At 45.8% G+C, this 25,971-nt stretch overlaps 1 protein-coding gene across 2 annotated transcripts in view; it reads right to left on the bottom strand.

Annotated features, from left to right (window-relative positions):
- SORD (sorbitol dehydrogenase) overlaps nt 1–25,971 on the bottom strand; it is a 62,310-nt gene that overhangs the window by 4,308 nt on the left and 32,031 nt on the right. For both annotated transcript variants that reach the window (XM_038750231.1, XM_038750232.1), the window contains exons 6-7: nt 25,339–25,404; nt 23,931–24,106 (exon numbers count right to left, since the gene is read on the bottom strand). In XM_038750231.1, the coding sequence (XP_038606159.1) occupies nt 23,931–24,106; nt 25,339–25,404 (242 nt within the window). The remainder of the gene's footprint in view (nt 1–23,930; nt 24,107–25,338; nt 25,405–25,971) is intronic.

Genomic DNA, 25,971 nt, shown 5'->3' with positions numbered 1-25,971 from the left:
GAACAGACAAGTGACAGAGCTGCGATTAGAACCCACATCCTCCGACTCCCAGGGTGGGCTTTATCCGCTAGACCACACTGCTTCTCTGAGAAATCGGTTCCAGTTGGAAAGCTCCATGGGGCAGGGGCTTTGTCTTTCACTCCTATTCTACTCTCTCAAGCACTTAGTATAGTGCTCAGCACACAGTTGGAACTCAATGGATACTACAAAACAACATTTTTCTATATCAGACTGCAGAATGTTCAAAGTCCAGCACCTGACGGATGCTAATTATTTAGGAAACAAGTTATCGGGATAGCATGACACACTTCACCTAATCTCCAGAGCTCCACTGGCACAATCAGAGTCATTCTGGGCCTGAGTAATTTCTGAGGAAAGGTGCAGCTCAGACATCACATCTAGTGGCATGACTGATGAATCAATCCTATTTATAGAGTGCTTGTTGGGGGCAGAGTAAGCCCTGAGCTAAGTGCTTGGGAGAGTACAATATAACAGAATTGGTAGACACGCTGGCAGGATTTGGTGACTAAAAGAACGTGTGGATTGAATGGTAGAGATGAGTTGAGGGCAATTCCAGGGTTCTAGGCTTGTGAGATAGGCAGGACAGTGGTATTGTCTACAGTGATGGGAAAGCCGAGGGAAGGGCAAGGTTTGGGTGAGAAGTTGAGGAATTCTGTTTTAGACAGGTTTAGTTTGATGGGTCAGCAGGCCATCCACGTAGAGATGGCCTGAAGGCAAGAGGAAATGCGATACTGCAGAGAAGGGGAGAGATCAGGGCTGGAGATGCAGATTGGAGAATCATCCTCACAGAGAAAATAGTTGAAGCCAAGGGAGTGAATGAGTTCACCAAGGGAGTGGGTGTAGATGGAAAATAGAAGGGGACCCAGAACTGAACCTTAAGGGATTCTCATAGGTAGGGGATAGGACTGTGAGCCCACTGTTGGGTAGGGACCGTCTCTATATGTTGCCAACTTGTACTTCCCAAGCGCTTGGTACAGTGCTCTGCACACAGTAAGCGCTCAATAAATACGATTGATTGATTGATTGATTGAGGCAGAGGAGAAGTCCGTGAAAGAGCCAGAGAATGAGCGGCCAGAGAGATGGGAGGAGAACCAGGAGAGGACAGTGGCAGTGAAGCCAAGGTTGGATAATGTCGCCAGGTGAAAGGGATGGAAAACAGTGTTGAAGGCACCTGAGAGATCAAGGAGGATTAGGATGGAGTACAGACATGGCCTAGTGGATGGAGTACTGGGTTGGGAGTAAGTCACTTAATTTTCTGTGCCTCTGTTACCTCATCTGTAAAATGGGGATCAAGACTGAGCCTCCCATGTGGGACAGGGATTGTGTCCAAGCCAATTTGCTTGGATCCGCCCCAGCACTTAGTACAGTGTCTGGCACAAAGTAAGCACTTCACAAACACCACGACTATTATTACTATTATCTGGCAAGAAGATGAATGATGACCTTTGAGAGGGCAGTTTTCATGGAGTGAAGGGATTGGAAGCAAGATTGTAGGGTGTCATGGAGTCAACTGGAGGAGAGGAACGTGAGACAGCAGGTGCAGGCAACACACTCAGGGAGTCTGGAGGAGAATGGTAGGAGGGAGACGGGATGATAGCTGGAGGGAGCCATGGGGGCAAGGGAGGTTTCTTTTAAGATGGGGAGATATGAGCAAGTTTGAAAGCGGTGGGGAAGAAGCCCCTGGAGGGTGAACAGCTGAAGATGGTGGTTAGGAAGGGAAGAAAGGAGGGGACAAATGTTTTGATACGGTGTGAAGGGAACGGGGTCAGAGGTGCAGCGGGGGAGGAGGTAGATTTTGAGAGGAGGAAGGAGATTTTCACTTGAGATAGTCCTGGGAAAGATGGGAGAGTTGAAGAAGAGGCAGGAGGTGGGAGGGACTGCAAAGGAGAAAGGGAGATTTTAGGGAGATCATGCCTGATGGGCATGGGAGTCAATAAAGATGGAGAAATTACTTTGCCAGGTGAAGGAGACGGCAGAGTTAACGAGGGCAAGAACGAATTTGAGCTATGTGGATTTCTGCCTGCAGCACTCTGAGGCTCTCACACAGCAGCGAAGGAAACAGACTGTGGAGATGATCCACGGCTGCTGATTAGTGGTACGGGATTGGCGAAGGGGTAGGGGTGAATTGGGAAAATTGATGCGGGTCAAAAGATATGGGGTCTCTGTGGGAGAATAGGCCAGATTTGCGGGGAGGGGGGTGTGGGGGAGAGAAAGCAAGTGAGGAGGATGTGGTCAGAAGGAGGGGTTTCAGAGCTGGTGAGGGTGGAGACTGTACAGTGACTAGAGGTAATATGGTATTTGTTAAGCGCTTACTATGTGCCAAGCAATTTCTAATCGCTGGGGTAGATACAGGATAATCAGGTTGTCCCATGTGGGGCTCACAGTTTTAATCCCCATTTTACAGATGAGGTAACTGAGGCACAGAGAATTTAAGTGGCTTGCCTAAGGTCACACAGCAGACATGTGGCGGGGTCGGAATTAGAACCCATGTCCTCTGACTCCCAAGCCTGTGCTCTTTCCGCTAAGCCACATTGCTTCTCTAAGATGAGATAATAATAATGATGGCATTTATTAAGCGTTTACTATGTGCAAAGCACTGTTCTAAGCGCTGGGGAAGTTACAATAATAATAATAATAATGGCATTTACTAAGTGCTTACTATGTATACAGCACTGTTCTAAGCGCTGGGGAGGTTACAAGGTGATCAGGTTGTCCCCCTGGGGCTCAAAGTCTTAATCCCCATATTACAGATGAGGTAACTGAGGCATAGAGAATAATAATAATAATAATGGCATTTATTAAGTGCTTACTATGTGCAAAGCACTGTTCTAAGCAGTGGGGAGGATACAAGTTGATCACGTTGTCCCACAAGGGGCTCACAGTTTTAATCTCCATTTTACAGGTGAGGTAACTGAGGCACAGAGACTAATAATAATAATAATGGCATTTATTAAGTGCTTACTATGTGCAATGCACTGTTCTAAGCACTGGGGAGGATACAAGTTGATCAGGTTGTCCCATGAGGGGCTCACAGTTTTAATCCCCATTTTACAGATGAGGTAACTGAGGCATAGAGACGTTAAGTGACTTGCCCAGAGTCACACAGCTGACAAGCGGCAGAGCCGGGATTTGAACCCATGACCGCTGACTCCCAAGCCCGGGCTCTTTCCATTGCGCCACGCTGCTTCTCTAGTGAATGTGTCCAGGTTAGTGAGTAGGTGGGGTGGAGAGAGAGGTCAGTGGAGTTGAGGAGTGACAGAAAGTGGGCAGCGGAAGGGTCACTGGGAACATCCATATGGATACCGACATTCCCAAGGAGCTAGGTAGGGTCGGAAAAAGAGAAGGAACATGAGAGAGGGATCAAAATTGTCCCGAAAGTTGGAGGTGGGGCCTGGTCCTGGGAAGTGGCGGGGCGGTAGATGACTGACTAGAGACTATAGTGGGTGGCAGACATAGGTGATGGGGCTTCAGAGGAAAGAGAACAGTCTTCCTACAACTCTATAATCCACCTAGTTCTAGAAAGATCTGGAACTAATGTTCTTTTGGACTATTATTAATTCAATTAAATGTGGACTCATCAATGGCCAGTTTCTGACGGCCTCCCTTCGTTTGCAAATTCAAACCTTTGAAGGAGAAAATCTGAACAAAAAGCAGTCACCTTCAAAATCATGGCACCCGACAAAAAGACACCATATGTAAATCGACAAACACCGTCCTGACATTTTGAAGTAGTTTAACTTGGTGAGAGGGGGATGGGGATGTTTATAAATGTCTCAGTCAAACTTCTTCACCGTTTTTCTTCCTTCATCAATCATCAATCGTATTTATTGAGCGCTTACTGTATGCACAGCACTGTACTAAGCGCTTGGGAAGTACAAGTTGGTAACATATAGAGACAGTCCCTACCCAGCAGTGGGCTCACAGTCGAAAAGAGTCCTTGTCAGTACTCTTCTCCTCTTTGGGTAAAATGTCCCTGCCTTACTGTGTCAACTTTGTTTTGTTGTCTGTCTCCCCCTTCTAGACTGTGAGCCCACTGTTGGGTAAGGACTGTCTCTATATGTCGCTAACTTGTACTTCCCAAGCGCTTAGTACAGTGCTCTGCACACAGTAAGCGCTCAATAAATACGATTGATTGAACTGTAAAAGTACCAAAAATTAAAAGAGTGGCAGCTCCCCAAACTCCTAACTGCGGCCTTGGATGCATTTAAGCAGGAGTGGATGTTGGGGAATGTGTTCCTGGTGAAATTCAATGAATAATTGTTTAGACCGATCCAGCAGCTCTCTTCCAGGAAGCTCAGAAATGACTTACAAATACCTCGTCAAATACTAACGAACAACCGGTGAGGGAGAAAGAGGTAAAAGGCAACAGACAGGACGTGTCTGTTTGGGTTCATCGATCCTTTGGAACAGAGGTCGGTCCGGGGTTAAACTTGTCATTGAGGGAAAGAACCTAGGGTGCAAAAATCCCCCAAGAAATCCCTACACTCTACATTGCTTCCTCCTTTTCATCTCCACCCTATGTTGGGAAGGAGAAGGAAGACAGTCAAACAGGGCATTGTAATGGGAGGGTGCAGTACTTGACGACCAGAGGCAGAGCCCGACAGAGCAAATTTAACCTTTGTCCCGAAGGCGTGCTATTTCCCCTAATACTGGTCAAGTTAGCAAGGGTCCTCCCTCAACCCTTCCAAGCTAAAATTGTTAGCAAAAGATCTTCTCCCAGCCCTGCTCACACTGAGAGCCCTCCCCAATCTGTTGTATTTATTGAGTGCTTACAGTGTGCAAAGCACTGGACTAAGCACTTGGGAGAGTGCAATAAACAGTCTTCTCCCATCCCTGCTCACACTGAGAGCCCTCCTCAATCAGTTGATCAATTTGTTGTATTTATTGAGTGCTTACAGTGTGCAAAGCACTGGACTAAGCACTTGGGAGAGTGCAATAAACAGTCTTCTCCCATCTCTGCTCACACTGAGAGCCTTCCCCAATCAGTTGCTCAATCTGTTGAATTTACTGAGTGCTTACAGTGTGCAAAGCACTCGATTAAGCACTTGGGAGAGTGCAATAAACACAGTCTTCTCCCAGCCCTGCTCACATTGAGAGCCCTCCCCAATCAGTTGCTCAATCCGTTGTATTTATTGAATGCTTACAGTGTGCAAAGCACTGGACTAAGCACTTGGAAGAGAGCAATAGAGTCTTCTCCCATCCCTGCTCACATTGAGAGCCCTCCCCAATCAGTTGATCAATCTGTTGTATTTATTGAGTGCTTACAGTGTGCAAAGCACTGGACTAAGCACTTGGAAGAGAGCAATAGAGTCTTCTCCCATCCCTGCTCACATTGCGAGCCCTCCCCAATCAGTTGATCAATCTGTTGTATTTATTGAGTGCTTACAGTGTGCAAAGCACTCGACTAAGCACTTGGGAGAGTACAATAAACAGTCTTTTTCATCCCTGCTCACACTGAGAGCCCTCCCCAATCAGTTGATAAATCTGTTGCATTTATTGAGTGCTTACAGTGTGCAAAGCACTGGACTAAACCCTTGGGAGAGTGCAATAGAGTCTTCTCCCATCCCTGCTCACATTGAGAGCCCTGCCCAATCAGTTGCTCAATCTGTTGTATTTATTGAGTGCTTACAGTGTGCAAAGCACTCGACTAAGCATTTGAAAGAGTGCAATAAACAGTCTTCTCCCATCCCTGCTCACATTGAGCACTCCCCAATCAGTTGATCAATCTGTTATATTTATTGAGTGCTTACAGTGTGCCAAGCACTGGACTAAGCACCTGGGAGAGTGCAATAAACAGAGTCTTCTCCGAGCCCTGCTCACACTGAGAGCCCTCCCCAATCAGTTGCTCAATCCGTTGTATTTATTGAGTGCTTACAGTGTGCAAAGCACTGGACTAAGCACTTGGAAGAGAGCAATAGAGTCTTCTCCCATCCCTGCTCACATTGAGAGCCCACCCCAATCAGTTGATCAATCTGTTGTATTTATTGAGTGCTTCCAGTGTGCAAAGCACTCGACTAAGCACTTGGGAGAGTGCAATAAACAGTCTTCTCCCATCCCTGCTCACACTGAGAGCCCTCCCCAATCAGTTGCTCAATCCGTTGTATTTATTGAGCGCTTACAGTGTGCAAAGCACTTGGAAGAGAGCAATAAACAGTCTTCTCCCATCCCTGCTCACACTGATAGCCCTCCCCAATCAGTTGCTCAATCTGTTGCAATTATTGAGTGCTTACAGTGCGCAAAGCACTGGACTAAACCCTTGGGAGAGTGCAATAAACAGTCTTCTCCCATCCCTGCTCACATTGAGAGCCCTCCCCAATCAGTTGCTCAATCTGTTGTATTTATTGAGTGCTTACAGTGTGCAAAGCACTGGACTAAGCCCTTGGGAGAGTGCAATAAACAGAGTCTTCTCCTATCCCTGCTCACACTGAGAGCCCTCCCCGATCAGTTGATCAATCTGTTGTATTTATTGAGTGCTTAGTGTGCAAAGCACTGGACTAAGCACTTGGAAGAGAGCAATAGAGTCTTCTCCCATCCCTGCTCACATTGAGAGCCCTCCCCAATCAGTTGCTCAATCTGTTGTATTTACTGAGTGCTTACAGTGTGCAAAGCACTGGACTAAGCCCTTGGGAGAGTGCAATAAACACAGTCTTCTCCCATCCCTGCTCACATTGAGAGCCCTCCCCAATCAGTTGCTCAATCTGTTGTATTTACTGAGTGCTTACAGTGTGCAAAGCACTGGACTAAACCCTTGGGAGAGTGCAATAAACAGTCTTCTCCCAACCCTGCTCACATTGAGAGCCTTCCCCAATCAGTTGCTCAATCTGTTGTATTTACTGAGTGCTTACAGTGCGCAAAGCACTGGACTAAGCACTTGGGAGAGTGCAATAAACAGAGTCTTCTCCCATCCCTACTCACATTGAGAGCCCTCCCCAATTAGTTGATCAATCTGTTGTATTTATTGAGTGCTTACAGTGTGCAAAGCACTCGACTAAGCATTTGGAAGAGTGCAATAAACAGTCTTCTCCCATCCCTGCTCACATTGAGCCCTCCCCAATCAGTTGCTCAATCCGTTGTATTTACTGAGTGCTTACAGTGTGCAAAGCACTGGACTAAGCACTTGGGAGAGTGCAATAAACAGAGTCTTCTCCCATCCCTGCTCACACTGAGAGCCTTCCCCAATCAGTTGCTCAATCTGTTATATTTACTGAGTGCTTACAGTGTGCCAAGCACTGGACTAAGCACTTGGGAGAGTGCAATAAACAGAGTCTTCTCCCATCCCTGCTCACATTGAGAGCCCTCCCCGATCAGTTGATCAATCTGTTGTATTTATTGAGTGCTTACAGTGTGCAAAGCACTCGACTAAGCATTTGGAAGAGTGCAATAAACAGTCTTCTCCCATCCCTGCTCACATTGAGCCCTCCCCAATCAGTTGCTCAATCCGTTGTATTTACTGAGTGCTTACAGTGTGCAAAGCACTGGACTAAGCACTTGGGAGAGTGCAATAAACAGTCTTCTCCCATCCCTGCTCACATTGGGAGCCTTCCCCAATCAGTTGATCAATCTGTTGTATTTGAGTGCTTACAGTGTGCACTCGACTAAGCACTTGGGAGAGTGCAATAAACAGAGTCTTCCCCCATCCCTGCTCATATTGAGAGCCCTCTCCAATCAGTTGCTCAATCTGTTGTATTTATTGAGTGCTTACAGTGTGCAAAGCACTGGACTAAGCACTTGGGAGAGTGCAATAAACAGAGTCTTCACCCATCCCTGCTCACATTGAGAGCCCTCCCTAATCAGTTGATCAATCTGTTGTATTTACTGAGCACTTACAGTGTGCAAAGCACTGGACTAAGCCCTTGGAAGAGAGCAATAAACAGAGTCTTCTCCCATCCTTGCTCACATTGAGAGCCCTCTCCAATCAGTTGATCAATTTGTTGTATTTATTGAGTGCTTACAGTGTGCAAAGCACTGGACTAAGCCCTTGGGAGAGTGCAATAAACGGAGTCCGTGGTCACATCCCCTGCCCACAATGAGCTTACATCAATCAATGATATTCACTGAGGGCCTACTTCATGCAGAGCCCTGTACCAAGTGCTCGGGAGAGCACAATACAATAGAGTTGGTAGACGTGATCCCTGTCCACAAGGAATTTAATTCCAGCACCCCAGGTCATATTAATCCATCAGCCTCCAGCCCTCACGTTTGCTTATGCCCATCATTCATTCATGCAATCGTATTTATTGAGCGCTTACTGTGTGCAGAGTGCTTGGGAAGTACCAGTTGGCAACAACTAGAGACGGTCCCTACCCAACAGCGGGCTTACAGGCTAGAAGGGGGAGACAGACAACAAAACAAAACATATTAGCAAAATAAAATAAATAGGATAGTAATTCCATCCTTGGCACGTAGGTATCTAAGTACCTTCAATGGTACATTTTTTAAATTTATTTTGATTATTCAATTTGCAAATCTCTTTCTGTCTTCTTCCCCCTTAGAATGTTCACTCCTGTGGGCAGGCAATGTGTCGCCTCTTTGTTTTGAACTTCCTCCGCGTTGAGTATAGAACACTGCACCCAGAGGGCACGATGCTGGAAGCTGGGACCACCAGGAAGTTAATCAATTAATCAATTGTGCTTATTGAGCACTTATTATGGGCAGAGCACGTACTGTTTGGGAAAGTACACTATAACAATATAACAACATAACAGCCCCCTCCTTCCTCTCGCCTTACATCCTTCCCCTCCCCACAGCACCTGTATATATGTTTGTACATATTTATTACTCTATTTTATTTGTACATATTTATTCTATTTATTTTATTTTGTTAATATGTTTTGTTTTGTTGTCTGTCTCCCCCTTCTAGCCTGTGAGCCCACTGTTGGGTAGGAACCGTCTCTATATGTTGCCAACTTGGACTTTCCAAGCGCTTAGTACAGTGCTCTGCACACAGTAAGTGCTCAATAAATACGATTGATTGATTGATTACTCTATTTTATTTGGACATATTTATTCTATTTATTTTATTCTGTTAATATGTTTTGTTTTGTTGTCTGTCTCCCCCTTCTAGCCTGTGAGCCCGCTGTTGGGTAGGAACTGTCTCTATATGTTGCCAACTTGGACTTTCCAAGTGCTTAGTACAGTGTTCTGCACACAGGAAGCACTCAATAAATATGACTGATTGATTGATTACTCTATTTTATTTGGACATATTTATTCTATTTATTTTATTTTGTTAATATGTTTTGTTTTGTTGTCTGTCTCCCCCTTCTAGCCTGTGAGCCCGCTGTTGGGTAGGGACCGTCTCTATATGTTGCCGACTTGGACTTCCCAAGAGCTTAGTACAGTGCTCTGCACACAGTAAGCACTCAATAAATACGATTGAATGAATTCCCCGCCCACAATGAGCTCACTGTCTAGAAGGGGAGCCGAAAGGAGGAGAAGAGAGATCAATCAATCAATCAATCGTATTTATTGAGCGCTTACTGTGTGCAGAGCACTGTACTAAGCGCTTGGGAAGTACAAGTTGGCAACATATACAGACAGTCCCTACCCAACAGTGGGCTCACAGTCTAGAAATGGGGATGGGGGTCTTGGAAAGACCTAGGGGGCATCTCAAGCATTTGGAAAACCTCCTCTCTTCCCCCCAAAACAGGGGGACAGAGCTCACGGTGGGCAGGGATTATATCTATCTACTCTCTCATACGGCACTCTCCCAAGTGCTTATTAGTACAGTGCTCTGCACACAGTAAGTGCTCAATAAATGCCACTGATTGATTGACAGCTTTAGAGGTCCAGTATTCCCCGCTCAAAATGTAGCCTTCCTGAGACCGGGCAAACCCATTTTCCCCTACTAATAGCTCTGCACACGCCCAGAGGTCTGGTAAACTGACAGGTGGAGAGGTGGAATTTCCCTCCCTCCGAAGGAACCGGCTCCCCCAATCAATCAATCAATCAATCGTATTTATTGAGCGCTTACTGTGTGCTGAGCACTGCACTGTCCCCCAGCCACGCAGCAGTAGACGGAGGGGCTGTCCCGACTCTGCCACGCTTTGCCCCTCGCCCTGGAAGTTTGGCTGGAATAGCAGGAGTAGTAAGAGCAATTTACTGAACACCCAATTACGGTGGGGAACTGTGTTAATGCTTGGGAAGTCCAGCATAAGGACGTGACACATTTCCTGCCCACAACGAGTTTGCACTTTAATAATAATAATAATGATGGCATTTATTAAGCGCTTACTATATGCAAAGCACTGTTCTAAGCACTGGGGAGGTTACAAGGCGATGAGGTTGTCCCACGGGGGGCTCACAGTCTTCATCCCCATTTTACAGATGGGGTAACTGAGGCCCAGAGAAGCTAAGTGACTTGCCCAAAGTCACACAGCTGACAAGTGGCGGAGCTGGGATAATGGGGAGAGGGACATAAATCTGGAAGCAGGCTGGGCTAGTGGACAGAGTCTAGACTGTGAGCCACTGTTGGGTAGGGACCGTCTCTATATGTTGCCAACTTGGACTTCCCAAGCGCTTAGTACAGTGCTCTGCACATAGTAAGCGCTCAATAAATACAACTGATTGATTGATAGAGCAAGATCCTGGGAGTCAGGAGGACTTGGGTTTTAATCTTGGTTCCACCACTTGGGCAAGTCACTTCACTTCTCTGTGCCTCAGTTACCTCATCTGGAAAATGGGGATTAAGACTGTGAGCCCCATGTGGGACAACCTCATCATCATCATAATCATCATCATCAATCGTATTTATTGTGTGCTTACTGTGTGCAGAGCACTGTACTAAGCGCTTGGGAAGTACAAGTTGGCAACATATAGAGACAGTCCCTACCCAACAGTGGGCTCACAGTCTAAAAGGGGGAGACAGACAACAAAACCAAACATATTAACAAAAGAGAGTAGATATGCACAAGTAAAATAAATAAATAAATAGAGTAACAAATAAGTACAAACATATATACATATATACAGGTGCAGTGGGGAAGGGAAGGAGGTAAGATGGGGGGGATTACCTTGTATCTCCCCCAGCGCTTAGATGAGTGTTTGGCACATAGCAAGCGCTTAACAAATACCAAAATTATTATTATTATTAACCCGATTAGCTTGTATCTACCCCGGTGCTTAATACAGTGCCTGGCACATAGCAAGTGCTTAATACCACTAAAAATTAAAAGAATCATATTAGCAACTAGAGGATCCAAAATAAATGAGTACACATCTATCTATTAGTCAGAAGCCACCTGACTAAAGCTGAAGGACAGCAGAAGAGGAGTCTGGACACTTTTCCAGGCCAAGCTACGTGACCCACAAGCTCATCTACGATTTAGACAGAGGAGAAATCTGTTCTGAGTTCTGGGGAAGCGGGAGCCGACAAGGAAGTTGGAAGACCTATGGCCTGTGACGACTTTATGAGCACGCTGATGGTTTCCCGAGAAGCACCAGCAGAAACATTCCCCAAGGGACAAGGGAGACTCACCCGCACTGTGCCCTTTCCCAGGGAATTTTTTCCTGGTCCTTCGAAATCTTCAATCCAAAACTGCTTCGCTTCGTTAGAGAAGGGCTAATTAACTTGGGCTGATCGGTTGACGTGCCACCTCTAGAGAGCTTCTCTACCTCTTTGGATTCTGGACTTAATTTGAAATAATGGCCAGGACCCGGTGTTGCCGGGATACACGGGGGAGCCAAACTACGATGGTGATCACAACATGATTGATTTTGCAACAAGGCAGGCCAAAGAAAGCTACCCAAGGGTATTAAATCTTAGATGAGGGAACCGTCCAAAGAGTTGGTGGAATAATTAGAAAAAAAAAAGATGCTCATGGTCACCCAGCAGGCAAGTGATGGAGCCGAGATGATCAATCAATCAATCAATCGTATTACTGAGCACTTAATGTGTGCCGAGCACTCTATTACATGCTAGGCAGAGTACAATATAACAGAGTTGGTAGACATCGTCTCTGCCCACAAGGAGCTTACAGTCTAGAGGGGGAGGCAGATATTAAAATAAATTACGGGTCTGCACACAAGTGCTATAGGGCTAAGGGTAGGGTGACTGTCAAGTGTCTAAAGGGTTCAAATCCAAATGCAAGGGAAATACAGAAGGGAGAGGGAGTAGTGGAAATGAGGGCTTAGTCTTGGAAGGTCTACTGGAGGAGATACAATAATAATGTTGGTATTTGCTAAGCGCTTACTATGTGCCGAGCACTGTTCTGAGCACTGAGGGAGATACAGGGTAATTGTCCCACATGGAGCTCACAGTCTTCATCCCCATTTTCCAGATGAGGGAACTGAGACTTCCCCAAAGTCACACAGCTGACAATTGGCGGAGGCGGGATTAGAACCCATGACCTCTGATTCCTAAGCCCGGGCTCTTTCCACTAAGCCACGCTGCTTCTGTGATATGATATACTTAAGGCTTTGAAGGTGGGGCGCGTGATGGTCTTTTGGGTATGGAGGGGGAGGGAGTTCCAGGTCCCAGGCAGGATTCAAACCCAGGTCTCCCGACTCCCAGTCCTGGGCTTTTCCCATTAGGCCTCACCGCTTCTCATCGTAAAACATCTTTTCTTTAGACTCCGGAGAGTTCCCCCAAGAACAACAGGCATGGTCTAATGGAAAGAGCATGGGTTTGGGAGTCAAAGGACCCAGGTTCTAAATCTGGCTTCACCAACCGCTTGCCGTGTGATCATGAGCCAATCGCTTCACTTCTCTTTGCCTCAGTTTCCTCCTCTGTAAAATAAGGACTCAATATCTGCCTGCTAATACTGTGAGCCCCACATGGGTCAGGGGATAATAATAATGATGGCATTTGGTAAGCACTTACTATGTGCAAAGCACTGTTCTAAGCACTGAACTGATGATCTTGTATAATAACGATGGCATTTGTTAAGCGCTTACTATGGGCAAAGCACTGTTCTAAGCGCTGGGGAGGATACAAGGTGATCACGTGGGGCTCACAGTCTTGATCCCCATTTTACAGATGAGGGAGCTGAGGCTCAGAGAAGTTAAGTGACTGGCCCAAGGTCACACAGCAGACATTTGGGGGAGCCAGGATTAGAACCCATGACCTCTGACTCCTAAGCCCGGGCTCTTTCCACTGAGCCACGCTGCTTCTCTATCTACCCCAGCAGTAATTGCAGTGTTCAGCACAGTAAGCGCTTAACAATTATTCATTCATTTATTCAATCGTATTTATTGAGCGCTTACTGTGTGCAGAGCACTGGACTAAGCGCTTGGGAAGTCCAAGTTGGCAAAAATATGGAATGCCTCATATCAGATGTTTAGGGCAGAAGAAGGTTCAAGTTTCTCCTTGATGTCTGTGCAAGGATGGACTTGGTAATCGCAAATAATAATAGAAGTTATTGTGGTATGTGCTGAGTGCTTACTGTGTGCCAAGTACTGTACTAACTGCCGGGGTAGAAACGAAATCATCAGGTCCCACGTGGGGCTCGCAGAGTAAGAAGGAGGGAGAACAGCTATTGAATCTTCATTCTGCAGATGAGGGAACTGAGGCACAGAGAAGTCAAGTGACTCACTCAAGGTCACACAGCAGGTAAGTGGTGGAGCCAGGCCCTTTCCACTAGGCTATACTGCGTCCCAATCGTGCTGGATTCCACATCACCACTTAACTCCTTTCCTCATTCCTTGGTACTTACTGTTTCCCACAAAATTTGGAGAGGGAAGAAGACAAGACGGGATGCTAACTTCAGAAAAGCGGGTGAAGGGAGGGGACACCGCTTAAAGAAACAGACTGGAGCAGCTCAACCAGACTGGTTCTTTCGACAAATTCCTCCCTTGTCGACTGCCGTCAATCAGCATTTTTCGACTTTAAGGTCTGACTCACTGAGGCTCTCACGAGTTTTCCCACTATTTCTAAGCTATTCTTAACCTCGAGATAAGACGTGGTCAATAGCCAAGCCAAATTCCCAGGAATTTTTACGGGGCTGCCCTGGAGTCCCGGTGGGAACCGTCCAGGATCGATTAAGAGGATCTTTCTGTTTCCCAAAGAGGGATACACCCGGGTGGAAATAATCCGGAAGGCACGGCAGTTTACCAACGAACCCAGAGAATAGATCGAGGTCCTACTTGCGGGGGTGGCAAGCAGAGACAAGGAGCTGCTACTCTTTAACAGAACCATGAAGAAGAAATTGCTAAGGCGTCTATATTCACCGACCACTGATTTGCCTGTCTTTGAGAAACTCGGTTTTAGTCTAAGGAGTCTACTGTACTACACTCTCCCAAGCATTTAGTACAGTGCTCTGCACGCGGTAAGCACTCAATAAATACGACTGACTGACTGAGGGTGAAAAAGCACGGTCTAGTGGAAAGGGCACGGGCTGCGAGTCAGAGGGCCTGGACTATAATCATCATCATCATCAATCGTATTTATTGAGCGCTTACTATGTGCAGAGCACTGTACTAAGCGCTTGGGAAGTACAAATTGGCAACATATAGAGACGGTCCCTACCCAACAGTGGGCTCACAGTCTAAAAGCGGGAGACAGAGAACAAAACCAAACATACTAACAAAATAAAATAAATAGAATAGATATGTACAAGTAAAATAAATAGGGTAATAAATATGTACAAACATATATCCATATATACAGGTGCTGTGGGGAAGGGAAGGAGGTAAGATGTGGGGGGATGGAGAGGGGGACGAGGGGGACGAGGGGGAGAGGAAGGAAGGGGCTCAGACTGGGAAGGCCTCCTGGAGGAGGTGAGCTCTCAGTAGGGCCTCGACTCCGCTTCTCATCGGTTGGGTGACTTTGGGCAAGTCACTTCACTTCTCTGTGCCTCGGTGACCTCATCTGGGGAATAAAACGGAGAGCCCTAAGGGGACGTGGAATGTGTCCAACCTGATTAGCTTGTATCTACCCCAGCGCTTAAGACACTGCCTGGCACAAAGAAAGCGCTTAATAAATTCCACTATTTGATGGTGAAGTTAACTAACCTGGAAGAGGCCTGGAACTCGGCTCTGGTGAAAAGAACAAGTCCCGGAAATGTCTGGTTTGGTATGAAGATTGTTTCGCTGTTGCCTCTGCACCACGCTTCTGGACCACTCCCCACTGTTGGGTAGGGACTGTCTCTATATGTTGCCAACTCGTACTTCCCAAGCGCTTAGTACAGTGCTCTGCACACAGTAAGCGCTCAATAAATACGATTGGCTGATTGATTGACTGATCCAGGGCCAACGCTGATGTTCCCAGTAATAATTGCCAATCCTCACCTCCATCATTAGCGTTCACCATTCATTCATTCAATCGTATTTATTGAGCCCTTTCTGTGTGCAGAGCACTGTACTAAGCGCTTGGGAAGTACAAGTTGGCAACATATAGAGATGGCCCCTACCCAACAGTGGGCTTCCACTCAGTTCTCCAGCTCCTTTTAAAAAAAAAATGTAAGCACTTCATTCATTCATTCATTCGTATTTATTGAGCGCTTACTGTGTGCAGAGCACTGTACTAAGCGCTTGGGAAGTACAAGCTGGCAACATATGGAGACGGTCCCTACCCAACAGTGGGCTTCAACTGATGGACCTACTATTTACTACTAACGAAGCTATCAGCATGTTCTGCTAGACTGGAATTCTGTTGTGCTGTCCGTTGCCAGGCATTTAGTACAGTGCTCTGTGCATATTTATTACTCTATTTATTTATTTATTTTACTTGTACATATCTATTCTATTTGTTTTATTTTGTTAATATGTTTTGTTTTGTTCTCTGTCTCCCCCTTCTAGACTGTGAGCCCACTGTTGGGTAGGGACCATCTCTCTATGTTGCCAACTTGGACCTCCCAAGCACTTAGTACAGTGCTCTGCACATAGTAAGCGCTCAATAAGTACAATTGAATAAATAGACTGTAAGCTCATTGTGGGCAGGGAACGCGTCTGTTTATTGTTGCACTGTACCCTCCCAAGCACAGAGAAAATGAATCTCAACTGTGAAGGCTTTCAGCTGCTTCAGTCAAAATTACTTTAAGAATTTAAACTTGTTCGGTTCTCTGATTTTTCTAACACTCAAAATGTCATCAGTCCTGCTCCCCTCTTTGATGCCAGTGGGTAGAAAATAAGTATATAAAGAACACATCTTATACTGAAACATGGTTTATAATGCTATAAAATACTTTCTAGCCATTATTTTTTATCTAGTGAAATCATTTGAGGATACTTTCTGTAATCAGTTAAGACAGTCCCGGGAACAGTTTCTAACCGAGGAGGAAAGAAAGCAGGCTTAAGAAACATCAGTAATCACTGTGACCGTGCCTCATAAAATGTGATATCTATGCAAATATTTTATGGCCAAATAAGATCAAAGTGGATCCGGCAATCCGATTTTTGAGAACGGTGAAATCATTATTGTAAACACTGGGGTTGGTTAACCTCCCGGATCTTGCTCTTCCCCCAGATGCAGAAAATGGGAATACCAACTTCACAAGAAAGGTGGGCCGTCAGTGTGGATGCGTTTAGACTTTTAGACTGCGAGCCCACTGTTGGGTAGGGACTGTCTCTATATGTTGCCAACTTGTACTTCCCAAGCGCTTGGTACAGTGCTCTGCACACAGTAAGCGCTCAATAAATACGATTGATGATGATGATGCGTTTGGTTTTTATTGGTAGCCAGGGTGACCCCAGAGTTAATAATAATAATAATAATGGCATTTATTAAGCACTTACTATGTGCAAAGCACTGTTCTAAGCGCTGGGGAGAATACAAGGTGATGAGGTTGTCCCACGTGGGGCTCACAGTCTTCATCCCCATTTTACAGATGAGGGAACTGAGGCACAGAGAAGTTAAGTGACTGGCCCAAAGTCACACAGCTGACAAGTGGCGGGGCCGGGATTTGAACCCATGACCTCTGACTCCAAAGCCCGGGCTCTTTCCCACTGAGCCACGTTGGGGGACCCAAAATTTCGCTCCTGCTGCAGGGGCCTGGGACAGAGGCCCAAACGCCGCGAAGCAGTGTGGCCTAGCGGAGAGAGCGTGAGCCCGGGAATTAGAGGATCTGGGTAATGATCCTAGCTCTGCCACTTGTCTGCTGTGTGACCTCGGGCCAGTCACCTTCACTTCTCTGTGCCTCGGTCATCTCATCTCTGAAATCTGTCCAGAAACGCTCTGGGCATATCACTCCCCTCCTCAAAAATCTCCAGTGGCTACCAATCAATCTGCGCATCAGGCAGAAACTCCTCACCCTGGGCTTCAATGCTGTCCATCCCCTCGCCCCCTCCTACCTCACCTCCCTTCTCTCCTTCTCCAGCCCAGCCCGCACCCTCTGCTCCTCCACCGCTGATCTCCTCCCCGTACCTCGCTCTCGCCTGTCCCGCCATCGACCCCCGGCCCACGTCATCCCCCGGGCCTGGAATGCCCTCCCTCTGCCCATCCATCAAGCTAGCTCTCTTCCTCCCTTCAAGGCCCTGCTGAGAGCTCACCTCCTCCAGGAGGCCTTCCCAGACTGAGCCCCTTCCTTCCTCTCCCCCTCGTCCCCCTCTCCATCCCCCCATCTCATCTCCCTCCCTTCCCCACAGCACCTGTATATATGTATATATGTTTGTACATATTTTTTTACTCTGTGTATTTATTTATTTAATTTATTTGTACATATCTATTCTGTTTATTTTATTTTGTTAGTATGTTTGGTTTTGTTCTCTGTCTCCCCCTTTTAGACTGTGAGCCCATTGTTGGGTAGGGACTGTCTCTATATGTTGCCAATTTGTACTTCCCAAGCGCTTAGTACAGTGCTCTGCACATAGTAAGCGCTCAATAAATACGATTGATGATGATGATGAAATGGGGATTAAGATTGTGAGCCCTAATGTGGGACAGGGACTGTGTCCAACCTGCTTAGCTTGTTTCTACCCTGGTGCCTAGTACTGTACATAGTAACAATTTGATATGGCTAAAAACGAAATCAAAAGCACAGGCCCTTGAGGGATAATGAACTTTCCAGGCACGCAGATGACCACTTGACCGCTTTAACAGGGAGTTGGAGTGTCTTTGGGTGAAGGAGGGGGACAGGAGTAAAAGCCAACTGTTAAATCTTTCTAGCCAGGTGAAAAGCACAGCCTGCTCCAACCCTTACTTCCAACACGACCATGCTGTCCCTGAAACATCACCAGCTGCTGAGAGAAAACCAAATCTGGAGAGAACCGGGGCTCCATGCCGTACTGCAACTCAACTTCAACTCCCAAGGAACCACATCCTTTACCGGCGCTTATTTTCGTTTGTTCTTTGTTTTAAAATAGTATTTATTAAGTTTTATTTTGTTAGTATGTTTGGTTTCGTTTTCTGTCCCCCCCCTTGTAGACTGTGAGCCCACTGTTGGGTAGGGACTGTCTCTATATGTTGCCAAGCGCTTAGTACAGTGCTCTGCACACAGTAAGCACTCAATAAATGCAATTGATTGATTGATTGATTAAGTGCTTACTATGTGCCAGGCACTGCGCATAGTGGAAGCAGCGTGGATCAGTAGAAAGAGCCCAGGCTTTGGAGTCGGGGTTCATGGGTTCGAATCCCAGCTCCGCCATTTGTCAGCTGTGTGACTTTGGGCAAGTCACTTTACTTCTCTGGGCCTCAGTGGCCTCATCTGTAAAGTGGGGATGAAGACTGGGAGCCCCCCGTGGGACAACCCGATCACCTTGTGATCTCCTCAGCGCTTAGAACAGTGCTCTGCACATAGTAAGCGCTTAATAAATGCCACCATCATCATCATCATCACTAAGCACTGGTATAGATACAAGACAGTTGGGTTGGATGCAGTCCCTGTCCCACACGGGGCTTAAAGTTGTAACTCCTATTTAACAGATGAGGTAACTGAGGCCCAGAGAAGTGAAGTGACTTGCCCAGGGTTACACCGCAGACGGGTGACACAGCCGGCATTAGAACCCAGGTCCTCTGATTCCAAGGCCGGGACTCTTCCCACTAGACCATGTTATTCATTCATTCAATCGTATTTATTGAGCGCTCACTGTGTGCAGAGCACTGTACTAAGCACTTGGGAAGTACAAGTACATATAGAGATGGTCCCTACCCAACAGTGGGCTCACAGTCTAGAAGGGGGAGACAGACAACAAAACAAAACATATTAACAAAATAGAATAGTAAAGATGTACAAGTAAAATAGAGTAATAAATCTGTTCAAACATATATACAGGTGCTGTGGGGAGGGGAAGAGGAATGGGGGGGCTCAGTCTGGGAGCCTGTTATGTGCCCAAGCACTGTACTTCCCAAGCGCTTAGTACAGTGCTCTGCACATAGTAAGCGCTCAATAAATACGATTGATGATGATGTGCCCGACTAAAAGACCCTGCATCTGGAGCACTCTTGAAAAAACAAACACACGTACAAAATATCCACCGCATGTCTGTAATGGCCAGGGGATCACTGTGAGATAAGAATCTCCTCAACTTTCCCCAGAAATAGTTCCTTTTACTGCACTTGTTTATTATTGGTTTAGGGCTTTCTGCTCAATGCTTGCTTTATGGACACTCCCTTCTCCACCGGCAGTATATCTGCTATCTGTTCTGTGTGCCTTGGAGGGAATGAATACTACATCACATTGTTCCTTGGGGAACCTCCGCTGATTAGCTGGCCCAAACCTTAGCCTGGAGGGGGTTTTGAGGGTTTAGGAAACTAGTTTCCATTTCAAAAAGAAGAATCCAAGGTTCTGGGTTTGGACCCATCAGTCATGGCATCCTGGTTAAAGGCAGAGGGTCCCACCACTTCGTCAGTCTCTTTTTCTTTTCCTTTTTCTCTCTTTCCCTTCTCCTTCTGCTCACCCGCTCCTCAGCCTGCCCACACATATACTGGAGTATTTCATCCACAGTCATTTAATTGATTTATTTGTATTACTGTCTCCCCCTCTAGACTGTAAGCAGCGTGGCTCAGTGGAAAGAGCCCAGGCTTTGGAGTCAGAGGTCATGGGTTCAAATCCCGGCTCCGCCACTTGTCAGTGGTGTGACTTTGGGCAAGTCACTTCACTTCTCTGTGCCTCAGTTACCTCATCTGTAAAATGGGGATTAAGACTGTGAGCCCCCCCGTGGGACAACCTGATCACCTTGTAACCTCCCCAGAGCTTAGAACAGTGCTTTGCACATAGTAAGCGTTTAATAAATGCCATTATTATTATTATTAAGTTCACTGTGGGCAGGGAACGTGCCTGTTTATTGTTATATTATACTCTTCCAAATGCTTAGTACAGTGCTCCGCACATAGTAAGTGCTCAACAGATACGATCGAATGATTGAACTATAGTGCTTTCTCCCAAGTACTTAGTACAGTGGTCAGCACACGGGAAGTGCTCAATAAATACCATTAATTGATGGACTGATAATCAGTGCTCTGGAAGATGGGTGGCAACACTCTCTATTGTTCCTATTATATGTGTTGTTGGGAAAGAAAAACATTTCTAGTTCTGCATGGCCTCCCCTCACTGCTCTCCTCTCCTCACTTCTTTGACCAGAGAAGGGCAGCCTGTGATTGAGAGAGGGAAAAGCAGGCAGAGGAGAGTAGGAGGAGAAAATGAGGCAAAGAGGGAAAACACTGGAAAAAAAGGAGAGGAGAGAGAGTGAGATCATGAAACAAGACAAAAGGGAAAAGGAGGAAGGAAACAGTAGAAACAAGGGGGTTAGTTGAGAAACTGGAGAAAAAAAAGGAGGTGAAAGCATAGAGGAAAAAGAGAGAAAAGGAGAGGGGAAAAGGGCATGGCATTGGAAAAATAAAGGAAAAGGGAAAAATGAGTAAAACAAAGGAAAACAAAGAAAAAAAGGATGAGGAGTGGACCATCAAAGGATCAAGGAACAAGAAAAAGTAGGGACACGACACTGGTGGCAAAGGATCAATTGGGTTTGGAAAATGGTATATATGTACAAGGGGAAGTGGTCTAAAAAGGGTGCTCACAGGCAGGGAATTATTTTGATTATGATTATTATTATTAGTTGTAGTAATAATAGCAATACTTGTGGTATTTGCTAAATGCCAAGCATTGTATTAAGCCCTGGAGTAGGTACAAGATAATCAGGTTGGTAACAGTGCGGGCACACACAGGGCTCAGAGTCAAAAGAGGAGGGAAAATAGGAATTGAACCCCCATTTTAAAGATGAAAAATCATAGGCACAGAGAAGTTAGTGAGTTTCCCAAGATCACACAGCAGGCATGTGGTGGAATCGGAATTAGAACCCAGGTCCCCTGACTCCCAAGGTCATCTTCTTTCCACTAGGCCAAGCTACAAATAACTAATCTTATTTAGTGGCAACAGCTCGGGCTTGGGATTCCGGGGACGTGGATTCGAATCACAGCTCCACCACTTGCTGCTGTGTGACCATAGGCAAGTCACTTTACTTCTCTGTTGCCTCAGTTACCTCATCCGGAAAATGGGGATTAAGACTGTGAGCCCCCCGTGGGACAACCTTGTATGTACCCCAGTGCTTAGAACTGTGCTCGGCACACAGTAAGCACTTAACAAATACCATCATTACTATTATTGCTATTATTATTATCTTGGAGATACTGTTCTGGTGGGGATAATGGGTTCTATTAAAATCTATAGGAACAAGGACCTAATTTCTTGAAATAATGCTCTAGTCCCTATTTTGTCACTATGTAATGTTTTCATAAATTTTAAAATAGATCCAGCTTTCATAAAAGCTTCCCAAGCGCTTAGTACAGTGCTCTGCACACAGTAAGCGCTCAATAAATATGACTGATTGATTGATAAAAAAAATTGAGTCATCAAGGAATTTAAAGTGTGGCACATTCGCATAAAAAGGTTTACAGAAAATTAAGAAGCCGGAGGCAAAATAGACAGGTAAGCTCTTCAAGGGCAAAGATTGTATTTTGTAATTCTTTTGTAAATTCCCAAAGCAGTTAGCACTGCTCTACCAATGGGAGTAGATGCTCAGTGAATAAATGCTGTTGATATGGACTTTTTTTCATGGTATTTGTTAAGCATTTACGATGTGCCTGGCACTGTACTAAGCACTGGGATAGACACAAGTTAATCAGATTGAACACAGTCGATGTCCCACATGGGGCTCAGTCTTAATCCCTATTTGACATATGAGGTAACTGAGTCACAGAGAAGTGAAGTGGCTTGCCCAAGATCACACAGCAGATGAGTGGCAGAGCCAGGATTAGAACCTGTATATATGTATACATGTTTGTACGTATTTATTACTTGATTTATTTTATTTGTACATATTTATTCTATTTATTTTGTTAATATGTTTAGTTTTGTTCTCTGTCTCCCCCTTCTAGACCGTGAGCCCGTTGGTGGGTAGGGACCGTCTCTATATGTTGCCAACTTGTACTTCCCAAGCGCTTAGTACAGTGCTCTGCACACAGTAAGTGCTCAATAAATACGATTGAATGAATGAATGAATGAACATAGGTCCTTCTGACACCCAGGCCTGTGGTTAATCCACTGGGCCACTCAACTTCTCAAAAAAACCCACCAAAAACCAAACAAACATTCAAAAAAACCCTGATGAAGTCCCACAGAAATCTGAACTCGGATCGCTGGATTCGGGGTCTAGAGTGCTAACCATTGTACCATGGAACCAGATGACGCAATGTTCATTCAATCGTATTTACTGAGCGCTTACTGTGTGCAGAGCACTGTACTAAACGCTTGATGCAGACGTGGGATCACTGCATCTGGCAAGCCCATGGAGAATTTGGTTTGGCGGTCCCTCGAATTCTGGTCACAGAGTTTAATTAAAGATTGATTTCAGTTAAGCCCACAAAATTCTATGATGGGAATTCTCTGAAAATCAAAGCACACACCCCAGAAATGCAGTCAGACTCTCCTCATTTTGAGTCTCTCTTGGCTTTAACCAATAACATTTACTGAGTGCCTGCTGTGTACAAAACACTGTACTAAGAGCCTGGAAGAGTACAAGAACAGGTAAAAGATACAATAAAGGGAGGAGGAAGGAGTTCAATGCAATCAGAAGGGTCTAAGGAAGGAGAGTCAAGAAAAAGGTACCGTGAGAAGTTTTGAGCCACCAAACAATCAATAGCATTTATTGAGCACTTACTGGGTGCAAAGAACTGTACTAGGCACTTAGTGAATTAGTGATAGGGGGAATGGGAGAGGATAAGGATGTGCACGTATATGCTGGGGGTGGGTGTTTAAGGGGTATAGATCTAAGTGCGTGGGTGAAGCAGAAGTTATGGTGAGGAAATGTGGGTTTAGTCGGAGAAGGCCTCTTGTGATTTGAAGAGGGCTTTGAAGGAGACAGTCATGGTCTGTTGGATATGAAGGGGGAGAAAGTCTCAGGCCCGAGGAAGAATGGCAAGGCGAGCTAGTTGAGATCGAGTGTGAAGTGGGGTGTAGTAAGAAATCAGTGAGGTGAGGTAGGAGGGGGAGAGCTGATTCTGACTCTGACAGCTGACTCTGTTATACTGTATTTTCCCAAGCGCTTAGTACAGTTCTTAGTACACAGTAAGCGCTCAATAAATCCTACTGATTGATTGATCCTCAGCACTCATGTTTATGTGTTTTTCCCACTATTTATTTTGAACATTCTAGTTGCAAATAATTTTACATTTGTTTCTCCTATTAGAATGCAAGCTTCTTGTAGGCAGGGAAGATGTCACTTCTTTATTCTGGACTTTCCAAGTGCCTTGTGTGGTCACTGCACCAAGTGGGTACTTAAAAAATACTACACCTTGAGCTACCATTCTGACTACAGTTACCTTTTCGACTACGCCCATCATTACGCTACCATCACTTCAACGAGAGCTACTATTAAAACTTCTGCTCAAAAACAGGTACTCCTTTTTGATTGTAGAATGACAGTTTTGCTAGGCTGATTGCAGGTCGGACTTAGAAGAACTTATGTACCCCTCAAATTCAATATTCATGGAGAAGGCAAAGCCACCCAACTCTACCTTTCCGTAAAGGGGAAATACTCACGTAGATGCCAGCTTGGATGGCGGATTCTGCCCCTGTGCACTCAATGGTGATTTCAGGCTTACAACCAAGCAAGCCCTCCACCTTGCCGGCAATTTCCTGAGGAGTCTCACGGCTGATCTGGAAGGTGAAATCGGCCCCGGATTCCGTGGCTTTTCCCAAGCGTGGAGCGGACAGATCTGAGGTTAAAAACTTCGAGTCAGAGGTGACACTTCACGGCGAATTTAAACCGCGTGAAAGCCAAATTCTAACACTGCTGAACCAGAACTAAGGGTGGAAAGGCTGGCAACTGGAGAGGCGGCATATGAACTAGGAGAAAGAGACTGTAGCATGACACGGTGGAAGTCCTGGAAGTCAGAAGGTCATGAGTTCTAATTGCAGCTCTGCCACTTGGGAGCTGTGTGACCTTGGGCAAGCCCCTTCACTTCTCTGTGCCTCAGTTACCTCATCGGTGAAATGGAGAGCAAAACTGTGAGCCCCATTCGGGAGAGGGGACTGTGTCCAACCCAATTTGCTTGTAACCACCCATGCGCTTAGTACAGTGCCTGGCACATAGTAAAGCGTGTCTCAGTGGAAAGAGCCCGGGCTTTGGCGTCAGAGCTCATCGGTTCAAATCCCGGCTCCGCCGCTTGTCAGCTGTGTGACTTTGGGCAAGTCGCTTAGCTTCTCTGGGCCTCAGTTACCTCATCTGTAAAATAGGGATTAAAACTGTAAGCCCCACATGGGACAACCTGATCACCTTGTAAACTCCCCAGCGCTTAGAACAGTGCTTTGTGCATAGTAAGCGCTTAATAAATGCCATTATTATCATTATTATTATAACAAATACCATAATATAATACTAATAATACACATATGTATGTTTAGAAATCAGGAGAGCTATGTTCTAATCTCAGTTCTGCCCCTGCCAATTGTGTGACTTTGGGCAAGTCACTTAGCCTCTATGACTGCTCAGTTTCCTCATAAATAAAATGGACTTGTGAGTCCCTTGGGGTCAGGGATTATATGCAATGTGGCAACCTGTACCTACCCCAGTGTTTAGCACATAGTAAACCCTTAAAACTTCCATAATGCAACTGGGCACCCAAAATAGTGTAGGCATAGGGCACCCCTATACAACACACTGTAATAATTGATGGTGAACTTCTAAGTGCCATGCAACAGCTGGTCCCTTGGGATTGGTTCACTACGTCCAAAGCCACCATTTTTCTCACTCCACTGTGATAGAAAAGAAGGGAGAGGCAAAAAGGGATTCACCTTCACGAATCCCGAGCAATACCTCAGGGCCGGGATCCCCGCCAAGACAGAGTGAAAGGTGAAATGAAAAAGGAAAAACTTTGCAAGCTATCCATCTGCAGATTCCTGCTCCAAACAGAATGGCGGCAGCACCAGTTTATAAAGACCAACTCACCAGTCACCACCACTTGGGAGGCTCCCATCGCTTTCGCTACCAGCAAAGTGACTAATCCAATTGGTCCTAAGCAGAAGAAGAAGTAGGAAGGGTTCATTAAAGCCAGAAAACCAAGAGTTTGGGGGGCAGAATGAGTGGTCTGGCAGGTTTCCCAAGTTCCCCGGCTGCTGGACACGGTGCTCACGATGGCTATTACTCCTTGAGTTGCGAATGAAAAATGACCGCTCACGGCCTGATAGTCTGCTGGCCATCAGAGGGGCCGGAATTCATTTCCGGACTCCCAATTTATTTGTTCAACTCTGGTGCAAAGGAAACTACTACTATCCCGAGTTTGAAAAATACTTGAGAGAGTCCAACACGGCTCCAACGACGACTTCAGTCAGGTCTGTTAGAACACACGCGCGTTACATGATTTGGAAATAACGTGAAGGGAGAGTTAGGGGATGTTCTTCCCACAGCATGTATCTGTCTGGTACAACACGATCCTCTTGTCGTTGGCCAAGGGGTGATGTGTCTGGGCTTTCCGGCCTCTGCCTCAGCCTTCTGGTGTGCTACTTTGTTTTTTCCAACTTTACAATATTTGATTACAGTAAAATAGCAATGAGGGGGAAGGTCCTGGATACTAATCCCAGG

This window comes from Tachyglossus aculeatus, chromosome 8 (genome assembly GCF_015852505.1).
Source record: "Tachyglossus aculeatus isolate mTacAcu1 chromosome 8, mTacAcu1.pri, whole genome shotgun sequence".
In the NCBI taxonomy this organism is placed as follows: Eukaryota; Metazoa; Chordata; class Mammalia; order Monotremata; family Tachyglossidae; genus Tachyglossus; species Tachyglossus aculeatus.
Note: the sequence above shows the minus strand (reverse complement) of the source record. Positions and strands in the feature narration are given on the sequence as shown.